General features: G+C 40.2%; 1 protein-coding gene across 2 annotated transcripts; it reads left to right on the forward strand.

Moving 5' to 3' along the window:
• Nucleotides 1-17,275, forward strand: LOC122834356 (monocarboxylate transporter 2-like). Of its 2 annotated transcripts, XM_044122734.1 has the most exons (5): nucleotides 1-2,143; nucleotides 3,279-3,499; nucleotides 8,475-8,618; nucleotides 11,017-11,808; nucleotides 14,098-17,275. In XM_044122734.1, exons 2-5 carry the CDS (start codon nucleotides 3,283-3,285, stop codon nucleotides 14,370-14,372), a joined length of 1,428 nt encoding a protein of 475 aa, XP_043978669.1. In that variant the 5' UTR covers nucleotides 1-2,143; nucleotides 3,279-3,282; the 3' UTR covers nucleotides 14,373-17,275. The 2 variants fall into 2 exon arrangements, with proteins under 2 accessions (XP_043978669.1, XP_043978668.1); XM_044122733.1 differs by lacking the exon at nucleotides 1-2,143 and having other exon boundaries at nucleotides 3,244-3,499; nucleotides 14,098-14,585.
• The last annotated feature ends 4,809 nt before the right edge of the window (nucleotides 17,276-22,084 follow it).

Here is a 22,084-nt window from a genome sequence, read left to right on the forward strand (position 1 = left end):
TATTTTTTTTACTTTTTTGAGTTGGCATCCGTTGTGTGTCATATGCAAATATATTTTAACTTAAGTGAAGTCTTGGAGTATTCACTCTCCACATTGGAGATATAAGGACAGAGTCAAACCTTTGTGCTAACACTAAGCAGCAAGTTCCGACCAGCTAACAGGTTTACCTCAGATTCATTGGACGTGGAGAAAAGGGACGTCTTCAGAACAGCCGTGTAAAAAGCTCTGCTTGGCTTTCGGATGTTCAATTGGCTTTCGGCCTCGCGTTGTAATTTTCTAGAAGGTTGACAAAATGCCATAAAAAAAAAAAAAAAGAGAAGCATTTGAGGTCTTGTTATAGTCGTGGACATTGAAACTAATTTTGTGGTAGCAATAAATCAAGGAACTGTGATTAGGCTTTATTATCTTGTATTACCTTAGTGCATTAATGTTTTTGTTTGCTTGTGTATGCTTGTGGGGTGGGGGAAATGGTAGTACTAGTACCAGTATCTGTTTGGCTGTTCCATGGGTGCAGACTTGGACTGATGTGTAATTTGGTGCAGATTATGTGTGATGCCAATGTGCCTGTGGCTAAAAAAAAAAAAAAAAAAGAGGGGGTAGGGGGGCATCCAAATCCACATCTCCTCATGAAGAACATTTGAAATGTCAGCTCAGCATTGCACTGAATTACTATTCACTTCGGTTGTCCTTAACTGCAAACTTTATGATGTACCCTCAAACAAGACCGACGCAAGGGTCAGGAGTTTGTTCTAACAGCCATGAATCTTGTTTTTTTTTTTTTTTTCTACCACGCCGTCACTCGGGCACAAACTGTTGGTGCTGCTTTTTTAGACAATCTTGTGTAAAAAGAAGAAAAAAAAAACAACAACCCACAATCGACTTGTCCTTCCTGTCAAAGTGATTTGATTTTTTTTATTTCCTCCAGTGCTCAGTTTTCTCATGCAGGTTGTCATGTCATCGAAGCACTTGCACGCGTTTGTTGTTTTTTTTGTTTTTTGTTTTTTTTTGACATTACCAGAAAAGAGTGCCCCTCTATTTTCTAAAACGTTTCAGTAAATGTATAGAGATATAGCAATCAACAAGGAAGGTTTACATGGAAATGAATCTTTCAACGAGTCGCATTCAGCAAGAACTTTGAGGATACATTTACTTCTCTGAGAGAAGGTCCACTGTTCGAAAGACATTAAGCTGATTTTAATCACACTGCTTGAACAATAACCTCCAAAAGACACTCCTTCACACGTGATCTGTGTGGTTCGAGCCTCTCCAACATGGCCACTCGAGAACCAGGAACGGAGAACTCTCAGGATTTCTACTGATACACAGTACTGTATTTAATTTTGTTTTGTGATGTGTAATATACTGTACTATAGGTTTGCTGTACTTGCACAGTTTTCTAAACTTATGTTCAGTTTCTTTTATAACTTGAAAAACAAAATAGATGTGATTTCCTTTTTCTCGTCTCAAGTGGCTGTTTTATTATTTTCTTTCCTTATGTGATTATCTAATTTGTTATTGTAGTGTAATCCTCTTACGAGAAAAAAAAAAAAGATTACCTGCACGAGTGCTAAATTAGATTGATTTTGTCCTGCCCTGTTGTACATTATTAGCTTTTGTAACATCTTGCTACATCTTTTGATTATTTTTAACACCAGTCTTGCCATAACAACAACCTAAAACAAACTGCTTTCTGTGTCATAAGAAGCTTGTTCAGATCTGCTATACATATTCATTGGTGCTATTCCATTGTTTTAATTTCCTTTCCTCACTTTTACTTTGAAATATTTGTTTTTTCTTTGGGTTTCAGGTTATAGTGGTTGTTGAGCTCAACTGTGAACTTCACATTGCACATAAATGAAAAGTAATAATAATAATAAAAAAATTATTAAGATTGAAGTTTATTTGTTTTACATTTGACAAGTGAGTCATGACTGATGGATCTAGACGAGAGAGAAAGTCAAATGTAGTGGGCCAGCCTCACTCAGGTCCTCCACCAACAGCGATAAGAGGAGAAAAGCCCTGCGGTCAAACGGTGCAACATGTGACTAGGCGTCCAATGAAGAAGGCTGCGGCTCAAACTTGTGTCTTTCTTTCTTTCTTTCTCCGGGGCTCCCAGACGGTCTCCAGCCGCGCTCGGTGAAAGGTAAGGCAACTATTTCGCGGGGAAAAGTGCTAGGATTCACGCCACGCTTTGTTTTGAGGGTTTCGATAACCGGCCCACGTGCGAACAATAACCCAACTCCGCGTGTTCAGGTTTTTTTTTTTTTTTTGAGCTTTTGAAACTTACTCTTCGTTCTTGAATGTTGTTTTTTTTTCCCCAGCTGAAAATACGCACCTCTTGTATTAACCGTATTGTCGCGTATCTGTAGCGAAGTTGTTTTTAATCCTTGGCGTGAAGATGACGTAAAAGCTGACGTTTTCTGTTAGGCTGCAAACAAAACAAACAGCTGCGGCCGAAGCTGTAACATTTTAAAGCGAAGTTATTCCACAGCTTTTAAACAGAATCCGCCATTAGATGTTTCAGTGCGGGGAAAAAATCGACGTTTTGTGACGTTACAACAACCCCGTCTACTTTGTTGGTTTCTTTTTAGATTTTTTTTTTCAAGTGGGTCTGAAAAGTGTGGTGTGCACGTTGTCACATGTATTCAACCCGTTACAGTTGCATTCAAAAGCCGCTTTGCTGGAGTCTTAACTTTGCTCAATTTAATGTCTGTGTACATGCAGCTGTTCTGTGAGGGCCTCACAGTTAGAAAATTAATTTATTTATATTGTTGCGCATCAATGAAAGAAGACACAACAGATCAGATTAACATCCTTTTTAACTCTCATTCTAAATGTGGGCACAGTTGACTGCAGTTAGCTTTGCAACAGTCTGTCATGCTGAGCATGCATGTGGCGACAGTGGAAAGGAGAACTCCCGTTAAACATTAGTGATCCTCCAGTAGAAAGCGGCTCATTTGAGCTCCCATCTGATTGACAGGGTTGAACAGACAGCCTCACAAAGATCAAGGAACAAAGTAGACGGGTCAGGAGTAAAGTTTTGAAGACGTTTAAAGCGAGGGGTCAAGCCAGCATCCCAAAATGGAGAAAGCATAGCAGAACCGCAAGCAATGATACATGGTTGTTAGCTTAAGCACATTTTCAATTGTGTCCTATTCTATCCTAGTGACAGATTCTTAGTTTTATTATTTTTAAATGATTTTCTTTTAAAGGAAGCTCTATATAAATCACACGTGTTTGTTCTTTGACAACTTATTAATGTCATCCACTCTGAACAGAAAGATGCCGCCTGCTCCGGCAGATGTGTTGGGTCCCAAGCCCGTGGACGGGGGCTGGGGCTGGATGGTGGTCCTTGGCGCCCATATTTCCATTGGATTTGCATATTCCACTCCCAAAGCCCTGTCCATTTTCTTCAAGCCGATCAAAGAAGACTTGGGGGCCAGCTACAGTGAAATAGCATGGATTTCCTCCATCATGCTGGCTGTAATGTATGCAGGCGGTGAGTTTTTATTACGTTGCCCTGTTCAAACAGAGAAATAATTACAGCTATCAGAATGTTCAATAGTCAGCAAACAAGTTTAAATGACTTAATCAGGAAACAGGAGGTAAAATGAACTCCTAGTCTTAAACAGATTTATACTGAGGTGAGGCAGGGTCAGGGTTTTTAAATACAGCAGAATGGCAATTTTATGTAACGTGATATAAAACTGATGTCTGGGTAAGTACACACGCACTCACACACATTTCTGCAAAATGGTTTTTCAAGTTTCATTTCAGTTTCATTCAAAAATTTAATTTGTGCAAATGTTTACCATGTCCATTGTACAATAGTATGCTTTTTATCAGGTGACGTTTACTTATAGCGCTGCACTGAGCCCAAAATGGACATATGTGTCCTAAAAGCTGTGATCCATCACAAGGTCTGTAGTCTGCAGCTTTAAGTCAGCATGTTTTACACAGTCAAACAGTGTGGAGTGTTTTAAGCAACCAGTTTGTATGCTGTATACAAACTGGAGGTTTGTGTCCACAATTGGGATGCAGTGTGTACAGTACACAACTGTGTATACAGTATTAATATACTATATACTGGTTTCTCAATGGTGTCATGGCAGCTGAAGCTCCCGGGGCAAGAGGCGTCATGAGGAACTGATCAGAACTTCATCTGAGGGTCCAAATGTGTCATGGTCACTGTAATGGCGTCTTTTTTTGTTTGTTTTTTTATAAGCAAAGTGTTACAACAATAGTTAGGATTCAGAAGTTTATATATATATATATATATATATATATATATATATTGGTGTTAGAAAACAGCTTATTGCTGTGGCTCTCTCATGCCAATAAGTAAACTAAGGCATCGTTTTGGCTGAACCACAGAATCCGGCTAGCTAGCTTAAATCTGCAAAACGGCAACGTGTCTTCATGTGAAAAAGTTAACTTAGAAAGATGTGACACTGTTATGCTTTAGATCAAATTAAAATAAGAGAATTGCTCTTTTTAACAGTGTAATGCCTTGTTAAGGGAGTTGCAGTTAAAATGTACAAACAGAAATGCTTGAATACATAAGAAACAACTGAAAATATTCAATAGTTTGTGGTGTGCATTTTCTGACCTAAGCTATAGAAAATAAACCCCAGCGTGTCACATTAAAGCTTGAATTCTTCCTTGGGGAAAAAAAACCCAACATTTTTCTTCACAAAGAGAGCAAGCAGTGTGTGGTTGTACAGTCAACTCATTCCTACAGACAGATAATGGATAAATTGGCTTCACATGAGTGGCTTCGCTCATTGACGTAGCTTTAGGGGGGCTAATGGGACGAGTGTTGCCAGTGTGATTTAGTCACCTGACCCAAATTCAAAACTCATTTGGAATATGCCCTTTTTCTCATTTATCTTATTCTACATTCAGGGAGACATTCATATTTTTAAATTTTTTTACATTAAAATGACTTCTCTGATCCCAGAAGTTCTTTTCCCTCTGTCTCATTACACTGGCACTTGGCAAAGAGATGATTTTGCGAACCCTTCACTGACGTGAAACGGGGAAAGTTTAGTCTGATTTAATGTCAGACATTTTAAAAAAAGGGTTCAGTGCCTTTTTTATGAAGTGCTTGTAAATGTCTGGTTTCGAGTGTTGGTGCCATGAGACCATTGTAGCCGATCCTACTTCACATTGTTGGACCACTCTTTGGCTGCTCCCGTAAATTTACCACAGATGCCCTTTTCCTCCACTGCTGCACACACTTGTATATAAATACTGAACTATATTCATGAAGGCAAAAGCAGTTAGCTACAATGTTTGCTAATCATGTGGCAGATATATTTTGTTCTTTGCAATTTTCTGTTTTTATATGTTGTTTTAATCAATTCATACCTTTGATCATATAGGTATTGTGTAGCAATCACCCTCATTATTTGGTTTTACTTACTTGGCGTTATGTGTGTCGTGTCCCTCCTCTGACCCATTTTGTCCTTTTATAATTGTTACGGGTTGTCCAGTCTACTGCCTGAGCCAAATAAAGGCTGTCGTGTTGTCAATTTAATAACTTCAAATGTGCAACAAGGGAAATGTGTTTGTTTTTGTTTTTTTTCCTCTCTTTTCCACCAGCTATCAAACACTACAGAGCAACCAGACCCGCCAAGCTGCCGGGGCAGGGCGCGAAAAATAAATGTGCATCTCGTTTCAATCTGTGGGGATTTGGGTCATGGGTAGATGACACAAAATATGACTAAATCAAAGTCTTGTGGAGGCTTCACATGAGCTCATGGGTGGCTGCTTTCAAGGTGACAGGAAAGCGGGGCATGTAATCTACCTGTGCTGAGCTCAGGGAGGCCTAAGCGGTGAAATATACCGCTCTGCCGTGGCTCAGGCACAGGACTTTATCATATTGTCCTTGGCGAGGCTTCAGCAATGTCACCCAGTGGAGGAGAGGGACAGTGGGATATATCAGAGGAAGGTTCAGCACACTGGGGTCTAACACCGGGTCCCCATGGGAGAGACATGACAGCCTCTTCAGAAAACCTCTGACTCAAGGAGTCGGAATGATAAACCTATAATGGAAATGGAAATGGTTGCAGAAAGAGAGATGGTCTACGGGGACGCGGCTGCACTGAGAATGATGAGCTGTCTTTGACCCCTGCTGGGCACCTCCTTAATGGTAAAAAAAAAAAATAAAAAAAAAAAAAACCCAAACAAAACCACAGTATAGATATTTTTCTGTACAGTAAATAGAGTTTGGAAAGATTCGTTTTGAAAATCATATAGAGAGAATTTTCTTTTCAGCCTTTACTGGCGTATACGGAAATAAACAAGGTCGTTTTAGGGAGGCATCTGGAAGTTATTTGAGCTGTAATTTAAACATTATCAATCGATCAATGAACGAAGCTTTGCTTATGCAGCACTTTCCTTTTCGTACATTTGAATCTAACACAATGTGCTTTACGTGGTTTAAAAAAGAATTCGATGATTATCAGTCAATTTATTCAGTGTGACCTCAGATCGTAAAGCAAAGATTTTGTGATGTTTTATTTGTCGTCTTTCGCTTTACTTGTATTTAGAACTACCACTGGTGTCAATTTTCAATAAACTAAAATAATTTCTGTATTATTAATTGGAGTGATTAATTGTATTTTTGACACATTGGAAAATTTCTTACCAGACTCCTTCTCGTAGTCATAAATTATTAAAATTAGAGCACGGGAAAAAGCTACAACTGCAGTTTTTTTGTTTGTTGTTCAATTCTACGTAACAATTCGACTCCCTGTTTTTTCAATTACGACAAGTTTAGAATGCATTAAATACAAACATGTTTTTTTTTGTTTTACAAAACTAATAATGTTTTGCTAACGTTGTACATTTTAGGAAAAAACATCCTCAGGTGTCAGAACATTGACAAAAATCAATCAGACCTCTGACTAAATGGCATCATGATAACAAAGTCTTAGCAAAAATGGCTTCAGATTTGGCTTCATATTGTATCACAATATTTTGTGGCGCTATTGTGATAAAAATAAAAGTGATGATAAATATTTATTTGCACCTTCATTGCAAGTTGTTTTAGCTAACTATTTCTGCCAGGAAGCAAATTTGTGCTCTTTAAGAAAACAGGCGTTTTAAACAGGCTTCACCGGTTAGACGAAGAAGTAAGATTTCTATCCCAAAACTGCACAGAATAACCAACCATATTTACCGGACTACAGAGCTCGCCCGATTAAAAGCCGCATTCTCTAATTTTAGAAAGAAAATCAGTTTTGCACTGCACAAGCCACACCGGATTTAAAGCCGCAGGTGTCCCACATTGCAATGTGAGATATTTAAACAGAAAGATGTTACACGTGAAGATTTTTTTAAACCTTTAATTTAATCCGTATGGTAATATATATAACATAAATATATATTGTTTTTTTTTCTTTTCAAACAGTGCCTGCTACTTTTAAATATACGCAGCTGGAACTGCTACGCTTTTCGGGGCGCAGGCCCCTCTCCGCCACTGCACCTGACCCACAACAGCCCAACCACATCCCCAACGCGTCACATCCTCCTCGTTGGAGGAAATGGAAAAGTGAAAAAAGTATAAAAGGATTAAAAAAACAACAACAACAACAACAAAAACCCAACAAAAACACCAACATTTACATCCATGAAAAACAAAACATTGAGGGACTCTGATCTGGAGTAGGTCAACTGAATGAAGCAACTATAAATCTAAAACATGCATTTTGTCAGAATGATTTGATTCAGTGGAATATTTTTGGTACATATTTCGGCTGAATACCTGTCAGATTAATGTGCAGCTTGCCCTTATCGTAGAAGGTTGTAGAGTGACTGGCGGTGCAACATCACTCTTTCAGTCAAGGTTATAATGACGGAAAGGTTGACAGGATATGAAAGACTGTTCACTTGCTGATTGATCTTTAAACAAAAGGCTGCGCAGTATCAGAGGGAAGTGTAATGAGTCACCGAACTGTTTTTTGTTGTTGTTTTTTTTTAGTGCATGGTAAAGGAGGTTTTCCACCATCTTAGTCTGAGGTACTTTCACCCATAGTTTAGGTACATGAACGTATTACCAACTACCAAATAGATGAGGCAGCTTGATTCTTCTGAAGGGAACGTGGCAGGTCAACGTTCTGACATAGACGCTTTCTACAAACTTTTAGAGATGCAGCCTAAGGGAAAAGTAGCATTACAAAAAATATTTTGTTTGCGTTCAAAATTATCACCAGCTTTCTGCAGATGGTACAGTTCCAAATGTACGGTAATCTATGGGACCAATAGGGAATAAAACATGTTAGGAAAACAGCAACGTGAGGACCGTATATCTATTTCATTTCATTCACTGCTACACTTCATTTCATGTTGGCCTGTCACATAAAGTATACTTTGGAATTTTGGGTTTTGACTTGACAAAATGCGGAGACATTACAAAGAAGTGTAATAAAAGACTTACCCAGTTATTGTTTTCTCCTCCTCTTTTCCAGGTCCGGTGAGCAGCGTGTTGGTCCGTCGCTTTGGAAGTCGACCAATGGTCATGATGGGCGGACTGATGTGTGGGGTTTCTATGGTAACGGCCTCATTTGGGAGCTCCATCGTTTACCTCTACCTTTGCATTGGCATCATTGGAGGTGCAGTTCAATTTTTTTTGTTTGTTTTTGGTATCATAAATGTGATTATTTTGGCTGCTTTTTGTAACACCTTAGCTGCCTGAATGTTGTTCGACAAGATTTACTGAACTTATTTTGAGATCCAAAACGCTTTCTCTTGCCGTTTTGCTAACTGTTCCTGATCTCAATGGACTATTCGCTCAGAGACAGAAGAATTTGCAGAGGTTTTTTTTTTTTTGTATTTGCTAAAAAGCTCTTGATGCAGAGCTGCCTCCGCCGATTTGGCCTCTGTGCCATTTGTTTCTGGGCTTTGGGCATCTGCCTCGGCTCCTGAGGTGCAGTTAGAGCGGCAAGAGAACCAGCGCCATGACAGTAATTAAGACAGAACTATCTCTGATCCCAGAGAGCATAGGCTTTAATCGGCCTCCGTCGCCTTCCTGCAGTCTCCAATCAAGAGCGTCGCGTGGGGGCCCTCCGCCACCCTACGAGGCTCATTACTCCGCCGAAGGCTCCTGTGAAGCATTAATAGTCCCAGCAAGTGGCTAAGCTGTGTCCTGTGCCCAGGGGCACAGCTTAGTTCCCTTGAGGCCTTGCATAGAGACAATATGGCATCATTCAGCTTTATCTAGAAAAGGTAGCTAAATAGACAAGCGTTTACTGCAAAAAACTTAAGACTTTTTCATTTTTCCCCCACTCTTACTCTAATGTTCTTTCTTCCTGTTGAGATTCAGTAAAGACAATAGTCGGTGCCTGCAAACATACTGGTGTTGGACGCTGATTTCGAGTACCTTTGGTGGAAACCGTCAGTGTTGGTTGAAGTCCAAAGTCAGATAAATGGCAACCAATGTCGTTCTTTACTTACTAATCCTCCGTACCTCAAAGACCTTTTGCCACTAGGTACAGGCTAGTATGAGTAACCTTGAGTAAAAAATGCCTCTCACCCACAAAAAAGTACATCATCATGTAATCATTTTCCAATAGAAAAGCAACAAGTTTTCCTGCTGCCGCTAAAATAAAAATATACAAAAATAATGTGATTATTGCAGTCAATAAAAGGTTATTTTTAAAAAAGTGTGTAGAGCTGGAGCTTTTTTTAAGCCAGGCCGAGACTCAGTGATTTACACAACAGGAAATAGTTCAGTACTTTTTGCTGCGTCTCGTTAAAAGGACTTTAAACTGTGGAAAGGAGGGGAAGAAGGAAAATTTTAGATGTTTTGAAACCGTGACTCTTCAGAACCTTCGTATACCTTGTTAGCAGGTACCAACCAATGCCTACTTGCTACATAATATGTATTTAACCAAAAGATTTTTATTTTTTCTCAAAAATTCATCGTCATATTAGTTTAACTCTAATGTAAATTATATCAACATCACCGTTTTTGTTTCCCCTGTTATAGTTAATATCTTCTGCGTTGCTTTCTGCACAGCCTTAACAAATAATACAAAGTGGGATACTGTAAATAATTACATTTGGCTTACAGTTACTATTATTATTATTGAAGCTAAGCATTAAGAGCATGTATGCGTAGGTTATCAGTGTGAAGGCTTAGATGAAGTTGTCTCAGTATAGCTGCTGTATCAACGCTGTAAAACAGACATTCACCTAAATTCTGCTGATAGTATAAAAAATGATTTGATATTGTGTGTAGTTAAATCAAGGTAAACATGCAACTTTTACTGTTCTGAAAACTACTTGCAGCAAGCTAAAAGCTAGCTTAATTAGCATCAGCATGTTTGTTTTCTTTTGGCATGTGAAAACAAAAACATATTTTAGAAAAAAAACAAAACTTTCCTCTTTTATTCTAAAGTCATTCCTGCTTTCTTTTCATTGCCGGTTTCTCAGATCTTTGTCTAGCAGAAACAGACATTGCTCCTGTGAATAACTTTTTAAAAGACATACTACACAATAATATTATTAAAACTAAATTTTACAAACTAAAACCAGACACTGTCTCCCTACTACATCAAAGTTAGTTTATAAAAATTAATGAGTTTGAGAAACGTACCTGTGAACTCCGAGCAGAGCAGTAAATTGACGTTGGAAGGAGAAAATCTAGCGCTGCAACCAGGTAGCTGTAGCTCTTCATCTTCCTTAAATTAGGGCACTATTAAATTAATATGTCCAGAGCAGAAGGTAGGAGAGTGAATGTATTACCCAGGCTACCTAATTTATTTCTACTTAAATGGAGAAATTATTTCTGAAATAATTCCAGGATTCTGTAATGAGATTTTAGCCGGCAAAACTAAAATGAGATGAAACCTAAATGAACACGGAGCACAATCAGTTTTGATTTAATTTAGGAGAGGACCCTCTAGAGTTTAGCTTCAGCACAACTTTTCCTTCTTAAGCATTTTAAATGTGACTCTCTTTTATTTATTTATGTTAATTTTCCTTCTCCCCCCACACTCTTGGATACAGGCTGGGGACTCTGCTTTAACCTGAACGCGTCTCTCACCATCATCAGTAAATATTTCCTCACCAAGCGCCCGTTGGCCAACGGCCTGGCCATGGCCGGCAGTCCGGTGTTCCTCTGCTTCCTGGCCCCGCTCAACCAGTATCTCTTAGGACACTTTGGCTGGAGAGGAAGCCTGCTTATCCTCGGGGGTGTGATGTTAAACTGCTGCGTTGCGGGGGCCGTAATGAGACCTGTCGCTCGGCACTCTGCGCCACTGGAGGAAGTGGACCGGTCAAACAACGCAAAGTCGAAAGGCAGCCGTCTGAAAAAAGTTAAGACCTTTGTGGATCTGTCGTTCTTCAAGGATCCGGGCTTTGTTATTTACCTCGTTGGAAACGTGATGTTCATCTTCGGCGCCTACGCGCCCATCGTGTTTTTGTCGGCGTACGCAGTCAGCCGAGGCGTAGAGGAGTACTCTGCCGCCTACCTGCTCTCCGTCATGGGCTTCGTCGACATGTTTGTTCGGCCTCTCACGGGGCTGGTAGCCAACAGCAAGTGGGTCAGGCCGAGGATCCAGTTCCTCTTCAGCTTCGCCATGGTCTTCAATGGCACGTTCCACCTCCTCTGCTCCCTGATGACGACCTACCCGCTGCTGGTGGTCTACGCTGTGTTCTTCGGAGTGGGCTTTGGGATGGTTTTCGCACTGATATTTGAATGCCTCATGGACCTGATGGGAAACCAGCGCTTCCCCAGTGCTGTTGGACTGGTGACCATCATAGAGTGCTTCCCCATGCTCTTGGGACCGCCGGCTGCAGGTAACGCTCCCTCAATGTGATTTGTCTGTCGCTCCTTTGCATTCGTCCTGAAACGCATCTCGCTATGTGTACAAATCTCACTCTTTGTCTCAGAATTACACAACTAGATCCGCTCTCAGATCGCTGCAGCCAAATATTGCAACATCACAGACCAAAGAGCAAGTCGATAATGTAAAGTCAGATAAATCTATATGGGCGTGTGATCGTTAGGAAGCAAGCTACTTCCAAAAAATGCAATACCTAAGTGTCTAAATCTTTGTTTTAAATGTTGTTTTTACTTTAAGAGAGATGAATTATTACTACTGAGCTTGTTTAGGGTTGTTTAGGTTTGCTTGAAAGGCCCAGTTTGGTAAGGGTCTCATCGTTCTCCGTCTCTGCAAAGGTTGGCGCTTGGACCTCACTTTCAGTTGAGTTGCACACAGCTTTCCTTAAAGCCCAGTAGAGGGCGATAATGGGCTGATTTGTCAACAGTTTAATCTGAAAAGGAGGAGGGAAGGAAAAGAACTTAAAGGAAAAATGAAATTTCCTACAGAGTATGCAAATCCAGTTTTTGTGTGCTTGGAGTTAAATTATCCAAACTAGAAAAGTATCAGACTCCACGCTCCAATATCCACGTTGTTGTTGTTGTTCTTCCTCTACATATAAATGAAACTGTGAACAGTGTAAACTAAACCAGCAAGTTTAAAATCCTGCTTAGATATTTACTTTTTTTATTTCTCCTTTGAGATGAACAAAATAATCAAAGACATTTGTAAGGTAACAGAATAAGGCAAAAGTTAAGATGATTTTGATGTAACCAAGGATAGTTCTTGGCTTTGTTGCAGAATGTTCGTTGTGCGCAATTTTTATTTTTGGTGCGGTTCTGTTATCCTCCACTTAGATTGTTTTCTGTTTTGTTTTAGTGTGGTTAGAAATCCAGTGGTGTTCTCCACTGGTGTAGCACTAGCAGCTACATCTGTTGCACGTTCTCTGCCGTAATTATTATTTATAAAGTACCTCTCCTCAGGAAACTAAGCGGTCATTTAGAAGATGCTCCGTTTGATGAGAGTGGAAAGATGAGGGTTTTCGACAGATAAACTTTCTCTCGGCTTTTCGCTCAAGTGAAAAGTTTTGACTGGGAGCGACCCCTTTCTGAGGGGCCCGTTTTAATGGGGCCAAATAAGTGCCTCCTTGCTCGTGTAACATTCTCCTCCAGAGGGCACAATCGTTATGTATCCCGTATCTGCTTGTTACTGCTCCTCCGAACCTCCAGGTCAAGCCAATTAGGAGGAAGTGAGGTAAGTGAGGGTAATTAGCCTTTTGCGTTGGGTGTTTAATGATGCTCAGTTCAAACCCTCGTCATTAAAGTCCTGTACCTGGGCCATAATTAGGCTGCGAAGGCACTAAAAAAAAAAAGAAAGGGGTGACTATGCCAGATGGACATAATTACTGCTCAGCCAATCAAGGACTGTCTTAATGAGGGTGGTGGTCATCTGAGCACCGGCACCAGATGAGTGCTATCAATCAGATAATGCATTGAGAGACAGAATGAAAAATGACCCCTCACGGTGCATACGCATACACAAATACTATGCCCATCATCATCTGCTGCAAAGCTGGAACGTGATGAGAGAAACCTTTTTAATGGTCCTTTCACCCTCCGCTAAAATGCTCTTTCAATGTGATGGGTTCTGTAATGTGGCAGGTAGTTAGTTAGTTAATCTAGAAAGTTCATAAAAAAGACTTGATTCTTCTTTAAGTAGATCATCTACAGTGCGATATGTTAGAGCAGGATTCTTGCAAACGTCTCCATATTTAATTATTTTCCCTCGGTTTCTGCTTTCCAGTCTCTTTCCATTGAATCGCCAAAGTAGAAATACAAAACGGATCAATATCCATGTTGGACAGTGTTGGATTTTTTCATCTTTTTCCTTCACTGCCTTTTCCATGAAGGTAACCCAGCCTCTTTGGTTTCCGGAAACCTGGAGCTTTAAGTCTAATCTGAAGCCCATTTGTCATCTTTCTGCAGACCCTTTCTGCGCATTTAGGTTTCTGAGAATGGTCTTCGCGTCTGCCGTCCAAATTGTCTTCCTGGAAAAACAGGAGGGCCAGAAAGGGTTCAGCGGCTCTCTGTTGGCTCCAAAGCAGCTCCTCTCAAATTAGCCTGTCCTCACTCGTTTCCTCCCGCACACGCATATGAGACTCTGGTTGTCCAAATCCGAGTTCCTGCTCGCTCTCAGAGCTGTAATAAAGCGGTAAACTGGCTTTCTTTTCCTGTTTTGACTTTGAATTCGCATGTTTCTGCTCCAGGGTTACTGGTGGACATCTTTGATGACTACAAGTACCTTTTCTTCATGTGTGGAGGAGTGATCACGACTGGTGGGCTCTTCCTCTTCGTCATGAACGTCTATAACTACAACAGGTTGGAGAAAGCGAATAGAGGAAAAGAAACAGAGCAGAACCAGAACTCTGTGGAGAACCAGGAGCAGGCGAGCGGCTCAGAGGCCCAGATGGAACTGATGGACTCTGAGGTGAAAGAGACGAACACGGCCCTAACACAACACTCACAGTTGGGTAGTAACTAGCTACATTTACTCAATTACATTTACTGGAGTAACTAAAAAAGAAAAAGAAAAGACAATTTTAGAAGTACTTTTACTACACTTCACTTTTTACTTTTACTTGAGTAATTTTATTATGAAGTATCGTTTTTCTTACTTGAGTAAAATTTCTGGATTCTCTACCCACTGAATAAAAATAAAAAACAAACTTGTTTTAAGCAATAAATCACCAGACAGACACACACCTGCAGTTTTTTGTTAAAGTTTCATAAGGTTATTTTGTCCAATGAATTTGATTTGGAAAAATGTTCTTCTTTAATTATTATTATTATTATTTTATTTCATTTCATTTTTTGTTATCTACATGAATGATGTTCATTTTCATCCTTAAAATACCCCCAAAAAATCCACATATTTTTATATTCTGATCCGTCTGAAAATATGATTTTCAAACATTAAATGATTGATCATGTAATCTGTTACACACTACTTGAGTAGACTTTATACCAAATACTTTTTTTTACTCTTAATTAACTGGACCGGTACTTTTTACTTTCACTTGAGTAAGTATATTTTGCAGTAGTGCTGCTCTTTTGGGTACTCTGCCCACCGTATAGTTTAACTCATGCTTCATTGTCAGCAGCATTATCTCAAACATTGGAGAAGTCAAGCCTGTAGTGTTAGTGAATAGTGTTTATCCTGATTTTTCTTTGGAGACTCTGTGTCTCCATTACACCAACATATCGGTTCTCTAACAGCGATCTATGGAGGATTTGCTGAATTTGGGCTTCGTGTCCCGTCAAATTTATATCAAAAGTAAAACTAAATATGCTCTCTAAACAGCAGATTTAGTTAAAAACTGCTATTTGAGATTTTACTCACTCATTAATTAAAATGCTGCATTTTTTCCCCCCACATCTCCGTGTTTATCTGATCTTTACCCGTCTTTGCGACAGGATCCAGTCAGTTCCTCTGTTTCTGTAGAATTTGTTCACACCCACTGACTGAGCCTGTTGCTAAGATACCTCAAGACGACAGCCATATTTGGAGGGACATGATGGAATTTTGAAGTAAATACAGGAGGTGTGATGTCAACAGATTTTACAATATTCTATGGTTTTATTTTCCTATCTTAAGTTTAAGGCGGTTTTTCCTTCTCTGTCTGGAATATAAAGCCGCATTTTGTGATCCTGTTACATGTGAGGCAGTGAGAATGAATATGTTTAAAAAACAAAATATATACTGTTAGGCTTTTAAGACAATTCCCTAAATATTGGAGAAACATTTACATAATTTATAGAACTGTGAAAAAAAAAAGAATTGAATTTCTTCCTTTTCAAATTCATTTGATCACTTTAATATTTTCTTGTCTAGGTCATATACTGTAGGATACCTGCTGATTATTTCATGTTAAAAAGGAAATGTGTGCATGTGTTGCAATCTAAGTGGCAACACCAACTTAAAACACATAAAACCTTCAGCTGGTTTTTGTTTGCAGAACCTCAAAAAAAAAAGAGAAACACTATTAACTAAATTGTGCACTCATTAGAATTTATGCTCAAAATAAAATAATTTTATTTAACTTAAGTACTGTGCCATTTCAACTAATAATGTAAATTATGAGGAAAAAAAAGACAAACTACCAACACTAAGTAGTGGTGGCAGCATCAACATCATCGTCTTGCATTGCCTGAGTAACATCCCAGTCCAGACAGAGTCCCTGTCCAACATGGCGGGTCACTTATACGCAGTGTTTCATTATTCCATGTTTATTAGTGTGTCAGATTTTTTTGCCCCCTGCTTTTTCATTGTCTGTCGGTGCATCTCAGGTGTGGACCAAAAGCAGGCTGAGCTTTATGTGTGATTTTAAGGTTTATGTGAAATATTAGCACATTTTAGCATTTATCTTTAAGTGTATTACAAAATTAGTTGTGTGTGTGTGTGTGTGTGAGTTTTTATTATTGTTTTACAATTCCTCATGGAATTAAAAAGATTTATTAGAGCAATGAAAATGAATATTGTCAGTGTGTGCATCCTCTGGAAATGGTAAACACGAGTTAGCCAAGGACATTTTGCACATGTGAGGGTGTTTTATGCTGTTCAACAGGAAAATGTGTATTTAAAACATTCCTAAATCTACAATGCTGTAAAAAGAAAAAAAACAAGTTTTTATGTTTTTGCTTTTTTTTTTTTTTTGTCTCACCTCAATATTTTAGATCATCAAATAAGTTTGATTATCAGAGATAAAAAAAACAACAACAATTTGTGTAAGTAAATAAAAAAATAAAAGCAATGATTTCGCTGCTTTGAAAAGTGAAAGAAAGGGGAAGAAGAACAGCCGCGCCGCTGGCCTCATGGGAAAAAAGTAATTGTCCTCTAAACCTAACAACTGCTATTGAGCTCTTATACATTGCTGCAGAGAAATTATTCTTTGCAGACATGTTTTAATTTAGCAACATTAGAGGGTTTTTGAAATCTTTTAAGATCAGAACATCTCGGCTTAATGTCAGATCATTCTCCCTACTTCATGTTGCCAGACAGCTTCCATTTATGTGACTTTTTTTATTCTCTAGGTCTGACCCGTTGAAACTAGACTCAGCTTTCTCACAGACGTGGTTAGTTGCAGTTAATTCATGATTGAAAAGTAGGGAGGTAAATACTTCCTTACACGTGGCTACGAAGGTTTGGTGAGCTTTTTTATTTTAGAAAAATAAAAACGGCATTTTCTCTGGTTGTCTTTGTCTGCTGTTGAAATGTGTTTATTGATCTGAAACCAAACAAAAAGAAAATCTGTAAGGGTGCAAATACTTTTTGCAGGACTCTAAGCTCCAGGGTTTTGGTCAAGATGGCAGCTTTTCTATTGTTTTAATAATCCCTAGAAACATTTTCATACATGTCCAGTGTTTGTATGAACGCTGTCCACTGTTAACCCTAATAAATCAGTTGTTTAAAACTCTACTCTTGTTGCCCTTTCTGTTTCATAAAACCCCATCGTTCACGAGCGGCGTCGGGGTTTTGCCCCTCCTCGTGTCTTGCGCCATCAGGGACAAATGAAAGCGTGTCGTCGCTCGGCGCGTTCGCCCGGCTCGACCAAATGACACCGGGACGCCGCGAGAAATGCCATCGGATCGAGACCCGGCGCCCGAGCTTCTCGGCGTTGGGCGACTCCGTCCAATTTTTCATGACAATTAGAAGACTGGGGAACAAGTTTGGAAATGTCAGCAGCTTAAGGGTGTGAGCGCCTAATGAAGCGAGGCCCCCAGGTTCCAGGCGAGCGCTCGGAGCTGCATGCAGCCTCAGACACATCAGCAAATCATTGGGCCAATAAATTAGGCCGGCAGCAGTGGCAAACATATACAACTTATTTTTTGTCTATTTCCTGTCCTTTTGTGGAGTACCGCACAAGGTCTTTGGACATGACAAGGTGGAAAGGTCCCCCTGAGACAAAGCTGCGGACGCCGTGGCCAGGGGTCTGTTTGTCATTATTATATTCCATCTCACCTCCTGTTTCCCCCCTCTGGCCCGCTGACCCTCCTCCTCTGCCGGCGCAGGGTTTACTCCATGACTGTTGTCCTCCCTGCTTATAGAGATAAAAAAACAACAACTTGTGTCTCTCCAGAGGGCCGGGAAGAAGATCGGGTCAAAGTATGTAGAGCAACAGAAACATCAGCCGTTGTGAATAACAAACCGTAAGGTTGTCCATCGCGGCGCTCGGCTGTGTAGAAATGTCAGCGCTGCTGCAGAGGTGTGAAGGTCGGCTCTGATGGCCACATTTCCATCCTGGATTACTTCTCAGGAGGAAAGGACAAAACCTTCCATTTGTAAGCAAACCGTAGACAGCTGAGGTAAATTACATCTGTGTAAAGAATTAAGAGACCACTGAAAATGATCAGTTTCTCTGATTTCACTCTTATGTTTGAGTAAAATCAACATTGTTCTTTTGTTCTATGAACTACTGATACAATGTTTCTGAAATTCCAAGGAAAAAGATAGTATTTATTCGCAGAAAATGAGAAATGGACAAAATAATGAAAAAGATGCAGCGCTTTCAGACCTCAACTAATGCAAAGAAAACAAGTTAACATTCATTTAGAAACAACAATACTGATGCTTTAACTCAGGAAGAGTTCAGGAATCATTATTTGTTGGAATAACCAGGAGGTTTTCAGTGGGGTTCAGTGTAGTGGGCTCTATGTTGCAATCTGAAAGACCAACACAAAGTTGAATAAATAGATATCTGAAAAGTGTGGCTTGCATATGAATTCAGTCCCTATCATTCTGTGATGACGCGTCATGTATCTCTAGAATAACGGGCACTAGAAGTCTCTTAATGGGAATAGACAACAGCCAATCAGAGTAACCGAATGATGCCGACTTCCCTCCTTCCCTACCGCCACCATTTTCTTCACGTTTTTGTAAGAACAAGAGATTTTAACGAGTTGCGTAAACTAGATTTGCAAGTTTTGCATTTTACAGCGCTGAACATATTGTTAGATGACAGAATTAAATTTTTCATATTTTGAAGTCCGTAATGTTCCAAAATGAATGCTTGAGGGAATTACGTTTAGTTGTTCTAATGTTTTTCGAGATACATCGTATTAGGTGTTAATGATTTAATTTCTTTCCGTTCGTACAGATTTCCAATAAGTAGACACTGGATTGGCTGTTTAAAACCTTACAGAGATAATTATCTAAGTTGCTCAATGAAAACAGATATATAATTTTTTGCTAAAACACCCAGCTTTATTAATATGTATTTGTTCTTTTTTGTGTATATGTGAAGTCTAATAAATCAATCTACAATATATGATAAAAAAAAAAAGCTCTGGTCACGAGACCAAAAGTCAAATAGGTAGACCACCTGCTAACCCCTGTTTGGTAGAAACCTAACATCACACATGACCCTGAACACGCCTTGAATTATGATGATGATGGCAGCACAATTCTGTGTGGTAGGTCTTTTTTTTTTCTCCAATAGCTATTAGCTAATGAGCAAAATATTGATAAATCCTGGTAGAAACCTGTTGGAGGCAAAGACGTGACTGAGGACTGTCACGTTCAACCCTAGTAAACTATGTTGAAATTTGTGGTTGTTAAAGTGACAAACTATGAACAAGTCCTTTAGCGGACGCTGTTGCAAGATTCGGTTTGCCTCCAAAAAACGACAGAAGCGCGGCAGAGTGAGATCAGTGGCTGAATCAAAGTGTGCATCCCTCGAGGAGAGAGGGAGTCTCTTCCTCGCCTCTTGACGAGGACTGGAATTAAAATGTAACAGCATTTACTAACCATGACCGACGGGTCTCAGTTTACTGTCGTCTCCCGTTTGAAGAAGTTCCCACACTGGGAGAAGGTGTCTGTAATTGGTTATCACTCTTCATAAAAGCATCCCGCCTGCCAAGCTCTCACAACACGCCGCCTAAAGAAGCGGAGAGAGCAGAGGCCGGCGTCTGGATGTTGATTATCAGCCCCTTCCCCTGACCTTTAGATCTGTGTGAATCTGCTGTTTACAAAAGGAGGTAGCGGTGGTGGAGGCTGGGTGGGGGTCCGACCTGATGAATCTGAAGTGGTCTTACACAAGCGAAGAGCTGGAGACAAGTAAAAGAGGAAAGAATGCGGTCCCACAGGGCTCAGGGAGCACCGGCATCTATCAGCAGGAGAAATTGAAGGGGACGTTTCAGAGCGGCAGGGATTGGAGAGAGCTGCAGAGTTGAGAAAGGAAGGGTCGCCAAACGCAACGCTTTCCTTGCTGGTGCGACATCAGGCAAACAGAGGGCAGTAAAAGCAGGGAGACGTCTGCATGCACACAGAAAGCATTTCTGTAGCCATTGAGCAGCCAGCAGAGTTTGGAAAGGGAGATGTGGTGGGACTCGGTCATTTGTTCAGTCGGTGTTCATCCTGAGAGGATGTTGCCGATCAGCACCTTGTTTGATCTGGTGTCATAATGGCGCTTGGCAAAGGAGATCTTTTGCCGAGCGCCATTTATCGTGTCACACGTGCAATTACAGTCATGTGAAAACAGTGTAAACCCCTCGTGTGTGATTTTTCCCACGTATTTGGACGGTCGACGTCAAATACCACTACAGTGAAAATCAAACATTGTAAACAAACCAGAAAAAAGACCGTTTTTAAAAACTTTCTGTAACAATGTTAATAATGAATTTTCAACTTCTGTTGAGGAAACTCCAATCTTTACTCTTACTCAAAATGGCTGAAATAACAGACAGGCCTCTGCGTAACAAGAGCATCACTGGTTTAGCGCGCTGCCGACTGTTAACGTGAGCACCATGGTAAGTCTGGTAAAGGAATTAAAGGAGGTCTTTACAAGAATTTGAAATCTGCATGGAAAATAATTAAGGTAAAGAGCTTTCAAAACATCAGCCAAGAATCCCAGTCCAGGCCATGAAAGCAAGTTTACCCTAAAAAGCAGAACCACGGGAAGCTACAAGAACCTGCAGCAGGCCGAAAGTACAAGCCTGTGATGATCTTTGGACAGATGAGTCTCAAATTACATCTGACATCAGAGCAGATGGTATGTTTGCCATAAACTAATTGTTGAGGAATCAAACTTTACGCCCACTGTGAAGCGTGGCTTTGCTGCAGCGGGAGCTGGCTTGTTTATCATCAGTGAATCCACCTCCACTTCAACCATGTGTCAGAGGATGGAGGAGGAAAACGTGAGACCGTCTGGAAAGAATTGAAAGTGTTAACAGAACTAAACTCCACAACGTGACAATGACCCCAAATAAACCAGCAAACCCATGCAGAGCTTTCTGAGAAACAAGAAATGGAAAGTCCTGGGTGTAAGTCGTGGGATGACTTGAGACGGGTAAGTTTTTGTTGTTGTTTTTTTTTTACTTTTTGATGACTGTACATTCTTATGATTTGTTTGGTTACTAAAATGCAACAAATGTACAATAGCCTCCCTAACGAAAATGCTCTCGTCTTTGCATATTGTTGTTACACTGTGTCGGAAAGTATTTCTCCCAAATTTTAAACACAAGACAGTTATTCCAAAATGGATCCAATTCATTCCCCTCCCCCCTCAAAGACAAAGTAAAGAAAAACCTGAAACAGAAATAAGAAAACAGCATGACTGCATTTATGTTCAGACCACACATCTTTCACACTCCCTTCATTGGTCATCCGTACATTTTGAAGCACAAGATGACCCCTAACCTCTGAAACCTTGCATGCTGGAGCTCCCGCTTTACCTCCAGCGTCCTGCAAAGCCTCGTTTCAAGACAGCAGGTGATTCATCTTTAGAAGCCGTGCTAAAGATGTTCTTTTAGAGCAGGTTTTTAGCTAAACGTGGGTCCTACTGCTCTTATCTGCTTCACTCTGCGTGTAGTTTATGCATTGTGCTTGTACCACACTTTACGCTGCCCTCAATTCCATGTTTGCCGAGGACAGATTGTTCATTCAAAGATTAGCCGTGACTGTCTGGTTCCAGTCCGACAAGAAAGACCAACGCCATGTGAGCGAAGGAACTGATGCAAATGAAATGCCAGAATGGAGAGAAAAAGGGTTAGACGAAGAAAAAAAAATGGGACTTTCACTGCACAGGGAGACATAACAACCCTTCCATCCATCATCCGTGTCTTTGTCCTGGCCACTGAGTAGGGGAGGTAATGAAAGTAATTTAACGTACATCTATAATTAATATGCTCTCTTTGGGCGGCGTGCTGCGGACGAACAGGTGATGGAGTGTGTTTATCACGAGTGTGTGAGGGAGCTGG

Source organism: Gambusia affinis, linkage group LG07, assembly GCF_019740435.1.
Source record: "Gambusia affinis linkage group LG07, SWU_Gaff_1.0, whole genome shotgun sequence".
Classification (NCBI taxonomy): domain Eukaryota; kingdom Metazoa; phylum Chordata; class Actinopteri; order Cyprinodontiformes; family Poeciliidae; genus Gambusia; species Gambusia affinis.

Excerpts from the sequence above, each read along its gene's own strand:
- LOC122834356 (XM_044122733.1), top strand. The coding sequence starts at position 3,259 with ATGTCATCCACTCTGAACAGAAAGATGCCGCCTGCTCCGGCAGATGTG. Across the intron at positions 3,500-8,474 it reads GGCTGTAATGTATGCAGGCG|GTCCGGTGAGCAGCGTGTTG; the intron begins GTGAGTTTTTAT and ends CCTCTTTTCCAG. Across the intron at positions 11,809-14,097 it reads CTTGGGACCGCCGGCTGCAG|GGTTACTGGTGGACATCTTT; the intron begins GTAACGCTCCCT and ends TTTCTGCTCCAG.